Here is a 23,964-nt window from a genome sequence, read left to right as displayed (position 1 = left end):
TACGGAGCATGTGCAAGAATACAGGATATAGTATTCCCCCTCCTCCATTGTGCTGGACAAGCCATGCGGTCAAACAGGAAGTTAATTCTTATTTGTGTTGATTGGTTAAGAGAATGTGCGGGTGGAGCTTAATATGGGAGGAGTTATATGCCTATATAAGGAGCCTGCACTATTGTCCGGGGCTCAGAACTTGCTGTATTTTGGTGACATTAGTCCCTCTGAGTCCCGATCGGTGATCCAATAAAGAATCTCTTCCTTCCTGAAGAAACCTGTGTCCATCTCTCTGTGCTTGGCTTCCGTCAGTTTCTCCGGTATCAGTACCAATTCTAGAACCATAACCATTCTTCTAGACACTCAAATCAGAAGTCCAGAGATTTAAATGGAAAGGCAGATCGCCGAGAGTGGCACACTCCCGACTGACACTGCCCAAATTGAGAGGATTGGCACTGCCGGACTTAGAAAAATACTACCTTTTGGCTCACTTCGAGGCTAATCAGCTGGACGGCCTCACGAGGAGACAAGGAGTGGGTGCGTCTGGAGGCAGACAGTATACGAGGGGACCTCAGAGCCCTACCATGGATTGATAGCAAAGGTGGAAGAAGTGAGGCAGCCCTGAACCTGTTCATCACAGCAATGCTACGCCTCTGGCACAGTCATGGACCCAAACATTACCTGACAATGGAACCGAGCCCCTTACTCCCTATACGGGGCAACCAAGATTTCTGAACGCGACATAGGTTACACAGTGGGTGTATTATTGTCTACTGTACACAGTCCTATTTGTTTATGCTATGTTTTAATGCCTGACCCAATCTGCACTAGGCTGTTCATACTTTTCACTTACCTTTAAAATGTGCTGGAACGAATGTATATGCGCTACCTTACTCTGCCTCAATATCTCATAGTAATCTGCCTAGTGTATACTGTGCAACCTTTATGTATATCAAGCACAACCAAACTAACAAATTTAAAATATAGGGGCTACAATGACACAAACTGTTACTAAATACCACAAATTACTACTTTACACTCCTCTGCGTAGGAGAACGTTTCGTAATCCTATAGTGTACCATTTCAAACAAATTTTAGTAAAATTCCAATACAGTCAATCTGAGTATTTTATAAAGATTCTATGTTTATGAAATACTCATTTGGGGTAGGGGTGAATTTGTTCTACTTTAAAATTTGAAATTCATTTTGCATTTGCTTGCAATTCTTACTTTAGTAAATAACCCAGGAAATATAGATACACATTTTACATGCCATCGATTTATACATATATAGAAAAAAATACAATACCCTAACAGTGCTCCATTGATCATTTCATAGGTAATGCTCTCACATCATCACATAATTTGGGTGGAGCAGAAACAGGGGAGTTAGGCCAAACAGGCATCAGACAGCATTGTTCAAAATAAAATTCAGGCGATATATGAAATCAATTACTTTCAGCATAGCCAACTCCTCTAATGGCTGAATACATTTTACTATGTGGAACACACAGTGAAGGAGAAATAAACACATGTGGGTCCCCTCACCATATTAGACAGTTGGCAAGGACAGAAACCAGAAGTGGAAAACTATCAGATAAAACAGCATGGAGCATTTTTAATGAATTGGAAAAAAAAATTAGATCGATTTTCATGATATAGAAGAACATAATGACAGACTCTGATTTCTGAAAAATGTTTATTCTTCTGAGATGGATTCAATTTCTCATTTAAAAAGGAGGTACAAAGAAGAAATTCATTAGATTACAACATAAAATGCAGCCACTGTATTTTACACATTTTTCTACAAGGAGCAGTAATGCTTTATGTGCCAAACATTCGCAATACCAAAAGGGTTACCACCACTAGTTTATATTCCAATGAAATCTTTGGGTATTGTCATCAAGAAATCTTGTGATTAAGGCATCTTATTATCAGCAATCATAGATAAATGAGTTGTTATGAACTCCATAGCAGGATTCATTCTTTATGCCTGCTTAAGTGCTCACGAGCAATGATGACTCTCTGTATCTGAGCTGTGCCTTCATAGATCTGAAACAAAGAATGACAAATAATAGTTCAACGCAGCAATTCCTTTAGACTGTAAGTGGTTTTCAGCAATGCCCTCACTACAATCTTGTTGATCTTATTTATAGGTCTCATTGACACACTGTGTCACTTTCTACAGGCTTTATTAATGTTCCCATCATAACAGAATTTGGAAATCCCTAAACTATTGTGGGTCGATAAATCCTTGTTTAGCAACCACTGTCTAGGCAATCACAGAAAAAAGAACACCAAATTATGTTTAACCCTTTAAGTGTCAGAAGTGAGCTCAACATATTGTATGCTACATCTCTGTAACTCAAAAAGGTCAAATATTATGCATGACTTGGTGACTGTATCTATGAGACCATCTGATAGAAACAGTCAACTTTTACTCTGTTACTTTCATTGAGAACACGAGGTCTGGTTAAAAGGGATACTATAGGCATCCAGACCACTTCAGCTCATTCAAGTGGTCTTGGTACAGTATCCATATGGCACTTAGTGCTGCAATGTAAAACATTGCTGTTCCAGAATAAAGGCTAGGAATTACCCCAATGCTTTATAAAAAGCCTGTTGGGAGACTGACTTTTTTTTTTTTTTTTTTTATTTTGTATTTATTGTGAATTTAGGATTTAACTAGTTTGAGGTCTGTTTGTATTTTTTTGTACCATGCTGCATATTATTCAACAGGCAGAGTAAAAAGATCCACCTTGTGGAGATGATTTGGAGGTTACTCATTACCAAGTGCTGTCCTTTTTTGAAATTGGGGTGAATATAGTTTATTTGTAATGTTTTTATTTCTTTTCTCAAATCCAGCACTTTTCCCTACATTTTTCAGCTGAGTTTTCAATTAAGTACAGTTCGGTGTTCAGTGAATAAACCCACATTTTGTTTTTAAAACACAGATTATTTCAATGAATTAGATAGAATGGTGGACGTCTCAATGATTTAAAGGAGCATTAAAGAAACATTAAACTGTATAATATTATATGCATCTTGGTATGAATGTCAGTTTGCTAATCACCTTGGATTGTAAGTGATATAGAAATTATATGCACATGGTTTCATTTCCTGTATGTATATACCCAGCACTGTCTAAGCAAACATTGGTTCAGTTGGTCATGAATGTGTGAAGTCCTGCATTGTCTGAGCCAGCCTATTATCCGTGCATTACGTCAGGGTGCCACCTGCAGGCTAAATAGCTGCATGTCTAATGAAACCACAAAAAGGCATAGCCCCGCTAGCTATAAAACAACCACTATTACACTGAATGAGTCATTATATACTGGAATACATTGATAATTCTAAGCTGCTTTTGTTTTGCAGATTTTAACTCGCGATGTAATTATTGCGCTTACCTGGTAAATTTTAGCATCTCTCATTAGCTTTTCCACTGGGTATTCACTGTTAAACCCATTTCCTCCAAACACTTGGACGGCATCGGAGGCCACCTGGTTTGCAATGTCCCCAGCATAGGCCTTGGCAATAGATGCGTAGTACGTGTTCCTTCTCCCAGAATCCACTTCCCATGCGGCCCTCTGATAGGCCAATCTAGCAAGCTCCACCTTTATCGCCATCTCCGCCAGCAGGAAGGATACTGCTTGATGCTGGCATTTACATGAAAAAAAGGGGGTTTGTTAGTTTAGAATTCATCACATTTCACATTATTATTATTGCCATTTATATAGCGCCAACAGATTCCGTAGCGCTTTACAATATTTTGAGAGGGGGGATGTAACAATAAATAAGACAATTACAAGAAAACTTACAGGAATAATAGGTTGAAGAGGACCCTGCTCAAATGAGCTTACAGTCTATAGGAGGTGGGGTATTAGAAACATTAGGATAGGAAATATCAAGTAGGAGTGAAGCAGAGCTGGAGGAGAGAGCAAAGCACTATCCCATAGGAGAGCAAGAGACAGGTATGTAAGGGAGAGATTACTCTGGGAGGCCATAAGCTTTCCTGAAGAGATGGGTTTTAAGGCCCTTCTTAAATGATTGAAGACTAGGGGAGAGTCTGATGGCAGTAGGCAAGTTATTCCATAGGAGAGGAGCCGCCCGTGAGAGGTCCTGCAAGCGTGAGTTGGCCGTACGGGTGCGAGCAGCGGTCAGGAGGTGGTCGTGGGAAGAGCGGAGGGTACGAGGAGGGGCATACCTCTGGATCAGTGAAGAGATATAAGAGGGGCTGGAATTGTTCAGTGCTTTGAATGTATGGGTTAGCACTTTGAATTGACTCCTATAGGATACAGGGAGCCAATGTAAGGACTGGCAGAGGGGCGAGGTGTGAGAGGACCGACTGGATAGGAAAATCAGTCTAGCTGCAGCATTCATTACAGACTGTAGCGGGGCAGTACGGCTTTTGGGGAGACCAATCAGGAGAGGGTTACAGTAATCCATGCGGGAAATTACTAGAGCATGGACAAGCTCCTTGGTAGCATCTTGCGTAAGAAAGGGGCGGATGCGGGCTATGTTTTTGAGTTGGAACCTACAGGACTTGGCAACAAACTGGATGTGAGACTCAAAGGTGAGACCAGAGTCAAGTATGACATTAACACTGAACAATTAAAGCAAGTTCTATATTATTGCATTTGTATTTTTACGGTCTATTTTTTACACATGACATGATTTCACTCTGTAAGCAAAGCATGATCTGAGGCAAAGGGTGCACATTTTAATCTAATTAGTCCATTCTAAGATTTTTGTAAACACTGTGTGGAAGATTGGAGAACACTCATGGGACCAGCTGTGATACATGACATACGTTTATTTAGTGACTTAATTTTGTGATTTATTAATTACACAGCATTGAGGAGATTGTTATTTGAATAACTCTACCCATTGTTTAGCCGCCCTTGATAGAAGGCAGAATTCAGATATGGAAAAAAACAATATCCTTTGGTATGTCTGGAGGATAGGCTTTCAGCTGGGTGCATCATATCAATCCTTAATTATATTATCCTCTACCAAGGGGAGCATAAAAACTACAGCAGATCCCGGTTATCGAAAAGGATTAAATTGCCAACAAAAAGTACAATTAAAATGTTCTCATTTTCTGGAGTACTGGTATATGCTTTTATCTCTTAAAGGGAAACTACAGTGCCAGGAAAACAAATGTATTTTCCTGGCACTATAGCTCTTTATATTGCTTCCTCCCCATCTCAGTGCAGAAGGGGTTAAAAATCCCTTCTGTCATTTACCTGGGTTCAGCGTCAATGTCTGTCGGCGCTGGATTGGGTCCGCCTCCGCTACTCCACCGCGGACCTCAGCCGGCGGGAAAGACCTACTGTGCATCCGCTTGCATTAGGATTTCCCCCATAGGAAAGCATTATACAATACTTTCCCATAGGGATTCTGGTGACACTTGAAGTCCTCATGCATAGTGTGAGGACGTTCAGCGTCAGTTAGGCAACCAAAAGTCGACCAACTATACGGAACTGCCCCTAGTGGCTGTCTAAAAGACAGCTACTATAGCAGGAGTTAACCCATGAAGATAATTATTGCAGTTTATAAAAAAATTGCAATAATTACCTTTGCAGGGTTAAGGGACCTGGGACACTGCACCCAGACCACTTCAATGAGCTGACACTATATAAGTGTCACTTTAACACGCTGAATATCTGAGACTGTTCTGGTTACCACATACAAGACAGATGTCAAAATGTTTTCTGGAGCCGTTTGAAATTTAACATTTAGACTGGAAACAAATACATACAGAAATCGGGTGATTGGCTGGGCTGGGATTTAAGCCCAACTCCTGGTGGTAAATATGTACTCACTAAATCACCAGAGGATCAGCCTGACCATCAGGAACGTGTTTGAACCAACAACATAAATTTGTGATAATACTACGTAGTTAAAGATAAAAGAAAATTTAAATAAAATCGTGATGTTTACTGACCTCAGCAATAAGCCTTCCAAAAGTCTTTCTTTCTAAGGAGTATTTTGTGGCTTCATCCAGTGCCCTCTGTGCTAATCCAACAGCCCCAGCTGCCACCTGTGTTTTTGTGCCAAAAAGTACATTATCAGTCAGGGGGGAAATTATAAAATAAATTAAATATATATCACTTTTTTTGTGCAAAGTTTAACATCTCATAATCCACAAATTGCATTACCGGTGGTCTGGTCTTATCAAAAGCTCCCATTGCAATCTTAAAACCGGCTCCTTCTGTAAGCAGGACATTTTCAGCAGGAACGCGTACGTCTTCAAAAACAATCCCCCTGGTGTCAGAGCATCTCTGGCCCATATTTAGTTCCTGCACTCAAGAACAGACAGGGTGGAAATAGTTAGCTATACTGCTGATACAGATATACATTTTATTTTCCGAAGGATATATTCTTTTACCTGTGGATGACGTGATCTCATTCTAGAGCAAATCATAGCTCAATTTCTGCATGGTGAGTAAATGTTACTTCTTTTGAACAATTTTCCTTTTAATGCAGCTAATTATAGGCTGCTAACTCCTAATTATTACTGTTGGTCCTAAATAAATTACTTAACCCATTCTTTTTGTTCTTTTTTTTTTTACGATACATTATAGATACATGTAATTAAAAAGTATGCTGAAATAATACACTAATAATAGGACAATATCATACCTGATATTCTTGCATAACAGGATTCAGTCTTTAAGCTTGTCAAAGTGTCATGATTTTTGCTTAACCTATTATGGACTGCTGGTTTTAACTCAAACAGTGCAGTATGTCCACAGCAAATGTTTCTATTGTAGAAAGCCAAGAGCCAAAATACAATTTCCAAAAACCCAAGATAATCACATACTACAGTAATTTGTAGCACAACCGGAGAATACAGCATGTTGGAGGGAAGTGTAGACTTATGGAGTAAAACTTTTTTTTTTCTTCCCCTTTCTAACTTAACCCCTTAAGGACACATGACGTGTGTGACACGTCATGATTCCCTTTTATTCCAGAAGTCTGGTCCTTAAGGGGTTAAAGATTTAAAAAAAAAAAAAAAAAAATCATAATGGTACTCCCACTGTGTGCAGGTACCTCAGATCGGGATAAAAGTGTGTTTACGGGTAGAATTATATATCGAATAAAACCCAGTTTAAAGTTTAGGAGGAAAAAACAGCCTCCATGGACCAATATATGATGCTCCTAAATAGTCAACTCTCTGACTGGTCTGGTAAGGTACCTCTGATGCTATAGCTTGCGTGTGGATGTGCAGCAGGAGCGTTAAAAGGTAGTATGAATGTTTTATTTAATATATTATGTTTGCATAATATTAATGCACTATCTATATAAAATGGGGGTCACATCCTGTAGGTTAAAGAAACATTACAATGGTTAAAAACAGATTCCATTTAATATGGATTAAACAGCTCGAACTTTTTAAGACACATTATTTTCAGTTCACTATGTCTTTTTGTTGGACAATTGTAACAGACCCTATATAAATTTCTGGGAGCGTAACACTTTGTGTAATTGTAACAATAATTTATACAAATTATATATAAATTGCACCATCCTGCTTAGAACACTATTTACCTTTCTACCAATCTGTACACCTGGAGTATCAGCCTCTACAATAAATCCAGTGAATGCCTTTCCTGTAGGCACTTTGGGGTCTGAGTTGGTGCGTGCTAGAAGGAAATACCTAAAAAAGAAAGAATGAAAGAAAGAAAAAAAAAATACAGAAAACAACAAACCTTAGAAGATATACTCAGTAGAATATTTTAATACATAGAACAGGTCTAAGGACATCATTGCTCCTTTCATTAACCACTTCATCAGTACTGTTTCCACTTAACCACTCCCAAAACAAATCCAATCAATCTACTTATTAAATAAGGAACACTGTGCACCATTTTACTAAATAAGATTCAAGTCTTCATTTTGAAGGAACACTATAGTGTCAGGAATACAAATATGTATTCCTGACACTATAGTGCTGGAACGCAGCATTAGGTGTCTCGACCGCCGCCTCTCTCTGCAGATTAAGGTGATTTTACGCACCTTTTCTCCCACACCGCGCCGGTCTCACTGCGGTTGGTCCCACCTCCATGGCTGAGATCATCAGTTTTGATGATTTCTGCTAATCCAATGATTTCCCATAGGAAAGTATTGGGTGGCTATTGCACTTGCGTGGCAAAATGCCACTCTGTGCCAATCAGCACCTCCTCATGGAGATGCATTGAATTTCTCATGACCTCTCATGACTATTTCATTGTAGTCTGTGTGCTTTGTACCCGTTCCCTTAGCCCTGCAAGTGAAAAAATTGCAGTTTTAGAGAAATTGAAATGATTACATTGCAGGGTTAAAACTGCCTCTAGTGGCCACTACAGGCGCTTCCTGCTATTCCAAGACGTTTAAAATTACACTGGACATCCTCACGGAGGCAGAGTGACACTAATTTTAGTAATACAGTTTTGTATTCCTAACACTACAGTGTTCCTTTAATTAATCCTCTTTGTATGTCACATGAAACACAATCTTTCCCGTCTTTATCTCCTAAAATATAAATAAAAATAAATATAAAACTATACCAATTAGCTTTTCCACCATTTGTGATCCACATCTTCTGCCCATTGATGATATACTCATTGCCCTTCTTTTCAGCTCTGGTCTTCAAACCTGCAACGTCCGACCCAGCACCTGGCTCTGTTACACAATATGCCTATAGAACACAGATAAAGATCTGAGCTATACAATATACATATTTATTAAAGAAAAAATTAAAATGGTGCCTATTGACAAGCCAACAGCAAACATAAACCAGCTTCTATAATGTTGCACAAGAGTATCATGTTTTCATGAGTAAAAAAAAAAAAAGAATTTAAAGAGGAGAGGTGAAATATGTTCCTATCAACAATAAAAATTTCAGGATTGAAAGTAATGTTTTAGTCACTTCCGAGTCTAGGTAGGGTGATCTGACAAATGTTCACATTGTGAGCATTTGTTCTATTAAAAAAAACCAAAAAAAACACTAATATAACCGTAATGAACAGTACACCATGCATCTTAAAGGGACACTATTGTCATCAGAACAACTAAAACTTAATGTAGTGGTGCTGGTGTCTGCAGCTTGTCCTTGCAGGCTTTTTAATCTAAACACTGCCTTTTTAGAGTGTTTTTATTATTGCCTAGTAAGACCTTTAGTGGCAGTCACTCAGACGGCCACTAGAGGTGGTTACCGGGTCAGTGCTGCACGGTGTCAATGGAGGCGCTGAACACTCCCCATAGAGATGCATTGAATCAATGAGAAGATGCTGATTGGTCATTTTGCCACAAATACGCAATAGACTCCCAATGCTTTCCTATGGGAAAGCATTGGATTGGATGAGATTGTCAAATCTGATCTGATGATCTCAGCCAAGGAGGAGGAGTGGGACTGGGCCAGTCACAACTAGACCAGCGTGGCACAGCAAAAAAAGTGACTAAAAATTGTTAAACAGTGCATTTGGAACTAGAATGTCAGGAATACGACAGTGTTCCTGCAAACACACATTCAATTTACTGTTCTAATCACATTCAATTGGCATCATCTTTTAGTTTCCAAGTCCATCAGGCACCATCTTTATTAAACTTAAATTAAAGTGTGACTGAGACAATCCAGAACATAGTAGCCGGATGTAAGATGTTAGCAGGGACAGCATACACCGTAAGGCACAACCAAGTTCCTGGGATTGTGTACTGAAATATCTGCACAGAATATGGGCTGGACCTGTCCAAATCCAGATGGGAGATATTGCTTCCGGACTTCCAGCACATGTCATTAAAAACACAAACACTGCATATGTTCACTATTTTAATCTAAGAGAGAGGTTATTGTAAGAAGTTATAGAGGACTTTGTTTATTAAGTTGACTTCCCACCATAAATATATGTTCCAGCTTTTCATGCACGGTGCATAGATAAGAAAGCAATATAAATGTAGTATATTACGTTATCCACTCTTTGGCAAACAATGTGAGACGTGACCAACCTACGTCCAGGTCCCTAATTAGAAAGATAATCTGTGCCCCATTAATTGGGGATTCCTACCATTCTATGTGCATGTACTCAATCAGATATCACTTACACACATTAAAGGCTCTTCGGTCATTCTTCCCAAATACTTCTTTTGTTGGGCTTCATTTCCTGCCAGTATAACTGGCATTTGCTATAAAATAAAGAAACAAGACCTGTTAAAAAAACTGTCCAAAAACTGCTTTATATAGTGTCTGCTTCCCAAATGAACAGGTTATTGTAAGAAAGAAAAAATAAAACATTATTTTAGTCTTCCATCATTTTTTATACAAAAATCCCATATTACTGGTATAAAATTGGTTTGCTGAATAATTATTGTTGGAGAAAATAATGGTTTATATATGAGTGTTAATCCCAGTATGCATTATTAGTAGGCAATAACACAGTATTATACATTTTGATCATTCTTTGGTGCTTATAATGGAATGATCATTTATATTTTAAGTAAATGTTAATTATGGACTTTTTTATTTAATAATGAGCTAGGCTGTCCTGGCAAATCATAAATAGTTACATAGTAATCAAGGTTTTTTTTTTTTTTTTTTAAAAAGGCTCAAGTTCATGGAGTTGAACCTTTGAAACAAATCTTTGTATGCTGCAGATCCAAAAAAAGGCAAACAACCCAATTTCAAGCAATGGCCAATTATGTCACAAAAGAGGGAGGGGGACTCTTTCTTGACTCCATAATCACCAGATTTCTTCTTGGATCAACAACCTGTTTATATACGTACATGCTAATGCCTTGAAAATTCAGATTTTCCAACAAATCATGCAGACCTTTTAAAAAAAAAAAATTATCTACAGAATTTGATAAGACAACTTATTTGGAGATTCCACGCAATGAAAGTTACTTAATCCCCAAGTACCCCATGCATAGTTGCTATGGAATGAATATTCGACTGCTGCTGGAAGGTTAGCTCGGCACATTCAGCCTATCATTGCCATCCAAAGTTTGAAAAGTCGATATGCAGCATAGGGCAGTAAACTAGGTGTCAGCATAGCTTCATTTTTTGGAAAACTGGAGTAATATGATTTGACACTAACCATTGTGAAGGAGGGAGGCACGTCTTTACACGTTGACTCTTTCCACCATAAAAACTATAATTAACTGTAGTGGTTGTGGTGGTTAGAATGCCACATTTAAGAGTGAATAAGAAAATCAATTATGAAATTAAATTTGGCGACATATGCACAAAGCAGGTAAAGCACAGTTAAGAGGTCGTTATTACACGGAAACGGGCAATACTGTGGATAGCTGGCAGAAGCAATTGGACTACAAAGATTTTATAATGCTAAAAAAATAAAAATGCATCCTTCATTAGATAACCAGGAAAAAATATATATTATATATGAGCTTTTAACCTAAAAACGGACTTGACAATTTCAAAATGTAGACAAAAAAAAATAGCAAAATTGGAAGACAAGAAAACCTTGTAATTCAGATGCTTTTTAAACACTGCATTTTTTTTGCTCAGTTTTGACATATATAGATGGCCTACCCCAAGTGAATTGGCTTCTATGGCTGTTTGGATCCCAGTGCACCCATAAGCAATTTCTTCAGTAATAAGGCACGTGTCGAAAATCCCAAGGTTAAGGCCTCCTGCCAGGATAATACATGAAAAGGATTGATGAGTTTTAACATCTCAGCTTGATAGCAAATATAAGCGGACTCTACTTGTGGGTACTTACCACAATGTTCAGGTATGTGCCCATTCATCAGGCCAAGCTCCCAGGCCCTTTTAATGAGAGGTACTGGGTACTGAAGTATGAAAGAAACACAGGAACAGAATATATGTTAAACAAGGACTTCACTAAACCATACCCAACTTCACTAAAGAATTGACTGTAAGCGGGCATTTATATTATTTAGTAATGCTAGTCTTTATCGCAGCAATGTTTTGTTATGTTCCTGTGGGCAAACAATCATTATATACCTCTCCAGTTCTGTCATAGTTAGCAGCCACTGGAATTATCTCTTCTCTTGCAAATTTCCGAGCAGTGGCCTGAAACTCCTTCTGCTGCTCACTGAGTTCTGGAAGAAAGAAGTTACATAGTGTAAGAATGCCCTCCCTATACTTCATCCATACAATTCCGTGGACGTTAAACAGAAAAAATTACAACTAGCACTTTCCTGTAACCAGTGTTAATTTTGGTGGCAAATTCCAAATTAGTTTTAGTCGTATTTTAGTCATCTGAATTGTTTTAGTCGACTAAACCTCAAAAGTTTTAGTAGAGTAAAATCTGACTAAAATTGTTAGTCGACAAAATTAACATTGCTTGTAACACTACAGTGTAACCTCAGAAAAACACGAGGGTGCATTGACCCCAACATTACTATTCCAGGGTTCTCGGTGTGTGAAGTTTACCAGGTAAGGGTTCCGAAGCATCCACAGTCACACTATTCCTGCTCTCGCACTGCCTTGTAGTGTAGTGTCTTATACAAAGGCGTGACTACACGGGCATGATTTTTCACACAATATCCTTATAAATGCTATGGAATATACTCTGTGCTGCATTAACCAACGCATTTTGCATCTGCTCCTGTCAAGCCATATTCCAGACTCTCGGTACTGTCAAACATGGGACGTGAGTTCACTCCCAAAGTTTGGCAACAAACATAAAATGTAGCTGATTTTAGATAATGTATAGAAAGTTTGCGTTTCGATTGGTTACTGCTTTTCTGTAAGTAATGAGCTCTGCTCCAGACTAGACAATTCAAAAGGTATTAGTTCAGTTTTGGCATACAATCCCATCGCATGATGCTTAGTTATTTTATAAGATGGGTGAAGATCCTATGATTTCATTGATGGTCTTCTCGGAGTTTCATATGAATGGCTTGGTAGAGCACCTTTAAATTTTTTCTTAGCCATTATTATTAGTAAGTTAAATTTAAGAATGTATATACTTCTTTACCAACTCAGTTAATAAACAATATATTTTCTTTATTTGTTGACTGACAAACTGTCCTGAGCCTCTGCTGGCCAAGAATATGATCTGCTCAGCTCTCCAATCTTACTAACAGGCTGCCAAGTCTTAAGTCTACTGAGCTAATTATAAACACCCTTCGCAATGCCAAAAAAACGTGCTCAAAACTTACCAAAATTAAAACCCTGTCCGGCAGACGAGGAGGCAGATGTTGCGGCATGAGGAGCAGTAGACTGGGCTCTCCAGCCATGTCTTGCAATGTTCTGCAGGACCTGGGAAATAATACAGATTATATATTTGAAATCAAATAGTTTCCACAGTATATAAATGGAACCTCACTGTCATGGCATACAAGTCCCTATAATACCAATGTATTTTCTGGATTGAAACGGCTACGAAATGTAGAATGACCAGACAGTAGTTTATGGACATGCACGGCACTGCCATTGAAGACAACAGGGGGCTGGCTAAAAGCTTCCTGGTAGTGAGGAACTCAAAACACATGAGCTTTACATTAGTTTATTATATTTTCTTCCATTTTAATAACACATTTACATTAAGTATAAGATGGGAAGTTAGAGCACAAGCTCGTACATTGTTTTCTCACCAACGTAATAGCTCAAGGTACTTTAATTCTTTGTTTACCCCCATTAAGGTCAGCTGATGCAGCAGTGCTCCTCAATTACAAGTTTTTGTAATTGTCTCATTTATTGTTAAATCTCCCCCTTTGATAATGTTGTGAAGCGCTACGGAATATCTGGCGCTATATAAATACCAGTAATAATAATAATAATAATATTTTAAAGAGTTAGTTTTCCCTTCAAGAGGTCTTAAAGGAGTACTGAAGTCGCCATGAAAAACATAATTTAAATGAAGTGGTTTGGGTGTCGTGGCCCAGTTATTTTTGTCAATTTTGTAAAAACTGCAATGTTTATGTTGCATGGTTAAACACATCTGTAGTGGCTCTTTTCCTGCCAGCCATTGGTCAGTGGCAAGAGAGCTGGATGATGAAGGCGTGGGAATCTCGGCGCTGGAAAAAAGGTAAGTGGGGGAGGGGAGACTAGCCATTTCTCACTGGCTCAGTCTGTAATGAGGGGGAATTGCAACGGTCACTTGCTCCAGTGCCCAGGTAAAAGGTGGGTTCCGAATTAAAGGGTTTACCTTTACCTTTGTCTGGTTTGGCATGTTTATAAAAGAAAAAAAAAAGTTTGAGACACAGAAAATAGAGCTGGAGACCACCTATTAAGCGTCCATTCTAGTCCATTACATGCATGTGCCCCTTTTAAGAATAGCATTTGGATCCCAAATGCTTGCATTGTATTTACCCAAACTGTTTCTGTGGAATATCCTTTCAGATGTGTTGGCTCTACAACAGTAATCTTGAGGGAGGTTTTTCCCTTCTTAGCAATATTTTGGATGTGACTATCAAGTCCGACCCTGTGTTGGCACATTTGAATGGGTATCCCGTAATGCGTTGTTTAAGACCTGCAGCACTGAGGTTAAACCACAAGATCTGCACTGCCACTAAAATTTGCGTAGCCAGGACATATAAGGATTCTGTTTCAGCTTTCAAAATGTTTATGTCTAAAAGGTTTGTCTACAATACAAAGAAATTCCTATAATGTCCACAATAAGACCTCGTATGTAGTTATAAGCAGGTAGGGGGATGTTCTGTATTTTGGGAGACGCGGGTTGTGCACACAGCTGCAACAACTAAATTGCTTTACATACAGGTGCCAGTGAATGTTTGGCACTGTAGGTCTCATGCAGACTAATTTTTACATCTTCAATACATCCGATCCATTTTCTTTAATTTTCTCTCAGTCTCTTTACGGTTAATCTGCTTATAACAGCACTTCTTTACATTGTATTAATATCCTTTATCGGTATGTTTTACTTTTAGCTTATTTTATTTAGAATATTAGATTCTTATTGGTTGGTTAGTTTCTATTTTGCCACGTTTTTTTCTGTTCTAGAATAAAGAAGGAAAACATACATGGAGAATGAGATCAGGGATGCTTTCCCTTCCTTCTAAGGCTTTATGGTTAGAGTGACAAAATGCGAATATTTATTGTAATGGTTGAATGTTTTGCTTTGAATGTTTTTTTTTTTTTTTTTTTTTTTTTTATACTTTATGCATTTTGTTTGTCTACTGTGGAATATTACTGTATCCATCTCTCCCCCCCTAATAATATTATACATGGGGCAAGTGAAAGAGCAGAGAGAAACCAAACCTGGGAGGAATTGGAGGACTGAGAGAAGCACCCCAGCTAGTCAGGTCGAAGGGGAAGGTCATTTCCGACAGAGGACGACACCCACCACAGCAGTAAGAAAAGGGTGACTACAGCAAAGCAGGGGAAGCAGTTGTTAGGGGGTGAAATGAGGACAGCTGATGTCATAAAAAAAAAAAAACATTAGGTGAGCTGTAAGCACGAGGCCAAGCCCACAATGTTTATAGGCAGAGGCACTGGTGTGATCCTTCTCACAAGATTAACTACAAAGAGTGAAGGGTTCTTTCAATTCAGTGGCAGCCACTAGTATAGACGGTGGACTTTATAGGGACACTAGTCACCAGAACCACTACAGCTTAATGTAGTGGTTCTGGTGCCTATAGCATGTCCCTGCAGTGTTTACATTGCTGCCTAGTAACACCTCTAGGGGCAGTCACTCAGACGGTCACAAGAGGTCCTTCCAAACTCAGTGCTGCACAGTGTACACACTGGCAGTCAGCGTCTCCACGCTCTGTATGGAGGTGCTGAACATTCCCCATAGAGATGCATTGATTCAATGTATCTCTAAGAGGCAATGCTGATTGGTGCAGTGTAGCATTTTGCCACACATGCTCAATAGCATCCAAATGGTTTCCTATGGGAAAGCATTGGATTGGCAGAGATCTTCAAGATTGATTATCTCAGCCATAGAGGTAGGGCCAGATGCGGCTAAACCGATGCGGCGTGAGAGAAAAGGTAAATAAAAACTTTAGCTCCCCAGCCCCTCTCTCCAGGGCGATTAAACAGTGATTCCTGTGCTGTAGTGTCAGGAATACATGTCTGTATTCCTGCACTAGAGCGTTCCTTTAATGTATCATCTGACGCACAACATGTATCAAATCTATGATACTATATATAGAATATAAAAATAAAACAAACTCATTGTCTCTGATTACCATGTTAGTCAATGTACATGGCATATTATAAACTATTGGTATACATGTTAAAGTGCTTTATGTATCTGGACCAGACATATTAGTGACAGTTTATAAAAGTGCTGATTTCTATTCTATATTTGGGAACAGAAACATCTCCCTGGCTCTCACTCAATCAGTTAGGGTGGTTTTATTTCACTTCTGTTAGCTCCACGGAGCTAATGGAAGTGGTAGGCGCGCTGCGCTAGTGCTTTTCAATGGGAAGCACAGGAACTCATGGCTCAAACACAGAGGCTTTTCAATGACAATCCTCTGATTGGAGAATTCCCCATCAGCAGGGTTAGAAGAGAAGATCTGTTGTCTGATGCTTTCACCCCTCCCCTCCCCCCCTCCCCCCAAACAAAAATATTACATAAATAAATACATGCATGTAGGTAGGTTTTCATTAGGGGGGGGTATCTGCTAAATATTCACTTGGGTTATATTTACCCCAATATTATAGCGTTCCCTTTCAATGTTTTTGTTTTCTTTCTTTCTAAAGACTGTATAATTCTATAGGCAAAATCTGATAATATTTGGAGACAGAAATTAGTTCACTCTACATGCTTTGTTTCTCTATTTTCAAACATGTTCTGAGATACACTTATGTATTCACATACATCTAGGGGGGATCTGTGAGTGACACCCCTGGTAAGACTGCTTATTAATTGAACAAAACACATTTTCAACTGCAAATTAGTTGTTTTTTTTTGGAAATAACCTTGACAGTGACAAAGTAATTAATGCTAAGACCAAAACTAAAATACTTCAAACTATTTGGGTTTCAAAGAGCTGTCATTTTTAAAGAAATATGCTACCATTGCCACAACTGTAATCTAAACATTTTCGGTAAAATGTACACAATAGTAGGATTTGTAAATAAAGTAATGTACACATTTTTTTTTACACACACTGCCTTGGCATACACAGGGTTAATAATTCTGCGGATGATTAAATAAACACTGTAGTCACATTGCTTTTCACCTTTGCTCTACTTAGTCTGTATCTGCAGCCTGAACCTTTGTCATAAGGTCAGGTTACAATATGCATGAAAAGAATGCACTTGAAAAAGACTGGAGTCTCATACAGAGAGCTGAATCGCAGGAGATACATTAGAAAACAAACAGAATATAGTAAATCTTTAAACCAAGCTATTTATTGTACCATATTTCCAAACATAATTCTAACATTTCATCCATATCTTTCAATCCTTAAATCTAATCCTAATCTTTAATCCCAGCCCTCTCATCTAATCCTAACCAGTCACACCAAATCCTCATGGTCTAAACCTAAACTCTCATCTCAATTCTTAAAGTCCCATAATCCAAACCTAACTTCTCATTCCATTCCCCCCTCTAATCCTAATCTTTGACCACAAATCCTCACTGCTCCAATCCTAACCTGACCCCAATTTCTACCTTCTCACAATTTAAACTGACCCCATTCCCTCAAATATCTAGTTATAAACTTTGACCCAATCCCTCACCCCTCTAATCCTAAACTCTGACCTAATCCCTCACCCCTCTAACCCTAAACTCTGTCCCAATCCCTCACCCCTCTATCCCTAAACTCTGTCCCAATCCCTCACCCCTCTAATCCTAAACTCTGTCCCAATCCCTCACCCCTCTAATCCTAAACGCTGTCCCAATCCCTCACCCCTCTAATCCTAAACGCTGTCCCAATCCCTCACCCCTCTAATCCTAAACTCTGACCCAATCCCTCACCCCTCTAATCCTAAACTCTGTCCCAATTCCTTACCTCTCTCTATCCCTAAACTCTGACCCAATTCCCCCCCGTCTAATCTCATCTCTGATAGCTGCACAAACAGTGTCCAGGTCCCCACCCTCCCAGCTCCTCTTACCCTGTGCACCCTTAAAGCCGACATATCGTCCTCTGCAGCTTTTCACCCTCTGTCAGCCTACTCACAGACTCCGCCTCTTTTCAGAATAACACAGCACAGCGGCGTACACTATGTACATCATCATATGCAGCCCGGGTGCGCGGCCATCTTTGTTACTGGCACTGCCCTTAAGGCTCACTGCTGCCCTCAGCTGGGAAAAGAAGGATAGTGTTTTCTATGAGAAATATCTTAAATAAAGGGAGAAAAGGTAATTTAGAGCAAGAATAATGTATCTTATTTACATTCTGATATTGTCATCTTGGCATTAAGATAATACTCACCATTTTATGGATTTTAGTATGATCAGTGACCGGAATTGCCTCTTCCTGCCCCACCATGTTCATACATGCCAATGTAAAGCTAATAACCTTATTGTCAGATCTTTCCAATGATGGCAGCTATGATGGTTCACCCATCTGGGAATTATTCACTAAACTGCAAGTCTCAATAAATCGCAAAATGAAAGACAAACAGTCAAATTGAGATGTTCCCTAATTTCTGTAATTTGGTGTTCAGTTTACCAAAATTAAGTATTCTGCCAGCATACATTTTTCTCTCTTCCCCCTCGTTTCTTTCACCGCCATCCCAAAATACCCCCATATCTCCTAAATGCCGGACCCACTTTGGAACCCCCTCTTCCATCGTCCAGGGTGTTTCCCCTTTCGCTCCTGGGAGCATCAGAAAAATAGTGACCGTGTGATTGGATACTAAAGTAGCGCTGTCTAAGATGGTTGGAGTTGGACATCCCAAGATATTAGCTTTCAACCTCTCTCCTTAATGTTGTCCATCCAAAAGCATTGGTTGAAAGTCTAAAAATATTTCTCAGAAGATGCCTGAAATTTAATTTGTGCTTCAGTCTCAGGCCTTCTGGAGTCCTCCAGAATTGTGCCAGACATATCTTAAAAGCCAATGCTATTTAAAAAGCCATGTTATTAAAATATGATGGACATATCCAAGGGATTTCAGTAAACGTCAAATAGGTTACTAACTTGCAAAATGTAGGCCAAATTAAAATTGGAAAAATCTCCCGAGTATAGAACAGAAAATAAGAAATATGTTTATAATAAATTCTGTATGAAAATCACGGGCAATTATATCAAAATAGTTAAAATCATCTTTTTCTATTCTCCCGGTGGATATATTTTCTTTCCGTTCCACAACCACAGGAACCTGTCTCTTCAATATAATAGATTATCAGTGGACATTGCTGGACAACCAGAAATCACATTATTGTATTTGATTGAAAAAAATAATTCTATCAGATACTTTTATGCTAGTTTTATTTTCCTAGACAAAGATACAAAAGAAAGCATTATAGTGTGATAAAATGAACAATTTGGGAAGGGAGAATGGAAAAGAAAGGAGTGAAAGAGATTCAATAAGGAAAGGAAATTGTTATGGAGCTAACTGTAAGAGGAAAGTGATTGAAATGAACAAAGGGTCCAAGTAAATTCTAAAGGGCAGATTTCGTTTTGATTCCGTTGGTAGAGAATAGAGATGAAGCTCTCCATTAGTCTGCAGCTTAGTGTATAATACCGAAGTAAGGAAATGAGAGCTGCGATCTGGAAATGGACTTGATAGACAGCAGTGCTAAAAACCTGTTATGTACATGTATGGGATAGTGTGCACGTAACACGTAACACTTTTGAGAAAGCTGTAAGCGAAACATGTCAAGTGGAGATTAAGGATTGCCTACAAAGGACTGGTTTTATTTATACTTCTTTTTACTATATAGTTCACTTTTAAATAGTTTTATTTATTCTGTTTATTAATAAAGATTCTGTTTTAATACCCAGTCATTCTTGAGCTCCTTATACTCTTACCATCACTCTGCTGTTCCTGATCTACATATATCCCTAGGTGGGGATTGTTCCACCTAAAGCTCCATACAGCTCCATACACTAGAGCAGGTCATTGCTCTAGCAAATGTAAGTAGGTCAAATATTATTTACTTATCCTACTTTTACATACGTACTGTACCATTGGTATACATCCTTATTTTTTTCATATGATGAATCGCACTACCTTGGGAATCTGATACCAGCAAAAAGAAATCCTTAGACGGGGATTGTTCCGTCCAGGCTCCTAAAATAGAGCTTTATAAGCTCTGGAAAACGTGAGTGCCCCTTTGGAATATATCTTTATAACCATATTATTCATAACATACTGCACTATCATTGTACTTTTATTTCCCTTTTTTTAAGAGTAAGACACACAATTGCGAAATCTGCTGCTTCCTGTGTATGTATGATTTTATTATAATAATTCTTAGCGCTGTCCACCTAATTTACTTGCTTGTTTAATAATAGATGGTGTAGTGTGTATAGGGGAGTAGTGTGTGCATAGTGGTACAGTGGGTGCACAGGGGGTGTATATAGTATATGTAGTGTGTAGGTGCCAATGGGTGTTGTGTGTGTGTGTGTCTGTGTATATAGGGGGTTTATATAGGGTGTATAGTGTGTGTAGTATGTAGGACTTGGTGCCAGCAATGTCTAGAAAGACTGCGTATAGGGACATAGATTCAGAGAAAATGTACCGTATGTGTCTGGCATGTGCCTTGGGTGATCCTGACTAACCTGATCAACCATAAAGATTACTTAATGCGCATGACATATACATGCTGGGCTGCACTGATAAGAAAATTTGGTGGAAAAGTTCAGACTATCCATCCCATTGGTAAAAAGGTATAAAAGATGGTGAAACTTGGCACTCACTTGGAGTACTACCCACCTGTAATACAGACAAGTGTTGCTGGTCTTTGCTGTTCCCAGTAGAGTGAGTCCTTCCAAGTCTGACTGCCTGAGTTTCCCCAGTCGTGTGCAGCGGAGGGACAACCAAACTTCTCTAATGGTGATGTATACTTAGGCAGATATCTAGATAATTAAAGGACCACTCTAGTGCCAGGAAAGCATACTCGTTTTCCTGGCACTAGAGTGCCCTGAGGGTGCCCCCACCCTCAGGGACCCCCTCCCGCCCGGCTCTGGAAAGGGGAAAGGGGTAAAAACTTACCTTTTTCCAGCGCTGGGCGGAGAGATCTCCTCCTGCTCTCCTCCTCTTCTCCTCCCCGTCGGCTGAATGCGCACGCGCGGCAAGAGCTGCGCGCGCATTCAGCCGGTCACATAGGAAAGCATTCACAATGCTTTCCTATGGACGCTGGCGTGCTCTCACTGTGAAAATCACAGTGAGAAGCACGCAAGCGCCTCTAGCGGCTGTCAATGAGACAGCCACTAGAGGACATAGGGGGAAGGCTTAACCCATTCATAAACATAGCAGTTTCTCTGAAACTGCTATGTTTATGAAAAAATGGGTTAACCCTAGAAGGACCTGGCACCCAGACCACTTCATTAAGCTGAAGTGGTCTGGGTGCCTAGAGTGGTCCTTTAAGCTGTTCCCTTAAGCTGAATGTGCTCTATAGGTTGAATATTGTTACTTATTAATTAAGACTCTGTTAGTCAATAAAAGTTAATATTGATTATTTATAAGTACTTTGTGTCAGTGTCTTTCTCTTTCTCAAAAACTCACTCATCCAATAGGGTTTTGGTGCCCGCCAATATCTTTGAAGACCTTAGGGTAATTGATTATTGCTTTTTGATATTGGTGCTTCATGAATTTTATGATTAGGCACAACAATGTGACAGGGTGTTTGGCTGGATGGGTGAATGGGTGATGGTATATAACAGGCTGGCAGTAACAGACTGCACAACAGGTACATGCAACTAAATAAGCACAGGTAGAAGAGGATGATGAAGGAGACAGGAATGTCTCATGTAACAGACATGCATGCTGTTAATAAGCACGTTGGAGGAGGTATGAGGGGGGACAGGGGCAGGGGGGGACTGGCCTTCTATATAAATACGCCTTATATTCACACACAAACTGACATGCCTTACAAATACACTCCCACAATCTAACTATACACGTGCTACTGCTTATCACATTTTAAGGCCCGCTGTTATATAGGTGGATCGTGTGAATGAACATATGATGTTAGAGTAATCATTGTTCAAGAGAATGGATTGTGGCAAATATCATGTTAAGAACCTTAACCCCTTAAGGACCAAACTTCTGGAATAAAAGGGAATCATGACATGTCAGACATGTCATGTGTCCTTAAGGGGTTAATGATGGGGGCGGGGCCTCACCGCCATGCTGACCGGTCGCAGGCCAGAGAGGCTCCTGACGACTTTGGTCCCCAATGGCACAAAATGTTACCATTAAAGCAATCTGAGTGACCAGAAGCCGTCTTAAGCACCCAGGCAGAAGCCGGAGCCACCGCAGTCCCTGAGATCGGGAGTTCCAGAGCCCCAGTGAGCGATATGGGACTTTGGGGCCTGCGGCCTATGAGGGTGGAGGGCAGGACGGACGGCCGCCGTCCTGCTTGTGAGCCTTGCCGCCCTGCGACAACCTTGGGATGCGCCTCGCAGGCCTCGCTTCCCCCCCCATGGACCAGGGGGGTTATCCCGGTCCCCATCGGAGGGAAACACTGCCCTACAAAGGCCCTACATCAAGCTTACCTGGAGTTATGCGCTACGAGCCAGGGCACTAAAATGGCGGCGCCACAATCCGTAAAAAGGTCGACGAAACCTCGCCTGTTTGCAGATGGAACCACCATGCTGAGCATCACCCCTACCCAAACAAGCCTGCACAGGGTCCTGCCTGCCGACTACATGGCGAGCGGGCTGGGGCTGGAGATGGAGGGCAGCGTCGGCGTGGGGGGCCCACGCAAGCTCCACTCACTCTATGTCCCTAAGGTCGGGTCTGAAAAAGACCGATCGAAGAAGCCCACCAGCGGTAACCGTGCTAAACCACTGACCCTAGCCGACCACAGCAACAACACCCATCGACTACCCTCAACGCCCGCACACAACAGGCACCGCTAACCAAGGTACAGCTTGCCTCTATCACGAGACTCTTATGCATAGCCCCCCATGCCTCATCACACACTCAGGGTGGCTAATACCAGCCTCAGACTTACCGACTACACCATGCAACTCTCTGTAACATTGCAAAACCGATGGAACCTGCAGCACTTTGTGGACTGTGGCATGCAGAGGGACTGATCTATCCACGCTAAAAAGCTTCTGTCTGAAAAGAGCACAATTGGAGAGGTTTCCATTAAAAGAGAATCTGAACAGATCTGAAACACAACACTTAACGATTCTGCTTGCTGGTTTACTAAAAAAAAATGTGTCTTTAAAAAAAAAAAAAAGAGAGAAAATGCTTTTTGCAGTCAGTAAAAAATATGCAATGCTTACTATCACCATGCAAATGGACTTTGAAGTGTTACTCATATCTACTATCCCAGCATGAGAGCAGATTTTGCACTGGGTAGGGATAAAACTGGCCTAAGTTGGTAAAATATAGTTAGAAACATATAGCGGAAACAGCAAAATGCAGTGTTATCAAGTAAATATATACTAATGTCACAATTTATGTCGTTTTCAGAGTTACACAAGTTTGTAAATAGCATTTTGTGCTGAATTGGCTGTGATGTCCAAAGTAAAGCATTGGTCTGTGTTAAATCGATCTGTTGATAGCTGTATTTGCTAAATGCACATTTGCTTCTTAAAGCGGCACTGTCAACGTCTTGGTACTCCGACAGTGACATCGCTGCTGGGTGTTCGGTGGCTGGGAGGGGGGGTTGGCAGGAATTGAGGTCTATGGAGGATTTTGCTCAACATTCTGTTCCTCACACCACCAGATAAACTTGCATGTGTTGATATCCCACCTGGTGGTATATAAAGTTAATGATAATCTCTGTTAAGCTACAGACCTTGTAATTTAATATATATTCCAGTATGTAACAGCCTGAAAATACACAATGGCTTATGCTTGATAACCTACACATCGCAGTTCATTCTGGCTATAGCTGTTGAATATTGCTTGTGAATACTACTACCTGTTTAAATATAAAAAGTGTGCATGCATACT

The 23,964-nt window shown here is 39.9% G+C and overlaps 1 protein-coding gene across 1 annotated transcript; it reads right to left on the bottom strand.

The window, feature by feature from the left end:
• Positions 1 to 1,675: 1,675 nt before the first annotated feature.
• Positions 1,676 to 18,087, bottom strand: ACADM (acyl-CoA dehydrogenase medium chain). The gene is made up of 12 exons (XM_063427230.1): positions 17,995 to 18,087; positions 13,122 to 13,221; positions 11,959 to 12,056; positions 11,714 to 11,783; positions 11,524 to 11,624; positions 10,077 to 10,157; positions 8,543 to 8,673; positions 7,545 to 7,653; positions 6,152 to 6,292; positions 5,938 to 6,033; positions 3,398 to 3,646; positions 1,676 to 2,042 (listed from the first exon to the last, which is right to left on the bottom strand). The coding sequence occupies exons 1-12, from the start codon at positions 18,016 to 18,018 to the stop codon at positions 1,971 to 1,973; spliced, it is 1,272 nt and encodes a 423-aa protein (XP_063283300.1). The 5' UTR covers positions 18,019 to 18,087; the 3' UTR covers positions 1,676 to 1,970.
• Positions 18,088 to 23,964: the final 5,877 nt, after the last annotated feature.

This window comes from Pelobates fuscus, chromosome 7 (assembly GCF_036172605.1).
Source record: "Pelobates fuscus isolate aPelFus1 chromosome 7, aPelFus1.pri, whole genome shotgun sequence".
Taxonomy (NCBI): domain Eukaryota; kingdom Metazoa; phylum Chordata; class Amphibia; order Anura; family Pelobatidae; genus Pelobates; species Pelobates fuscus.
Note: the sequence above shows the minus strand (reverse complement) of the source record. Positions and strands in the feature narration are given on the sequence as shown.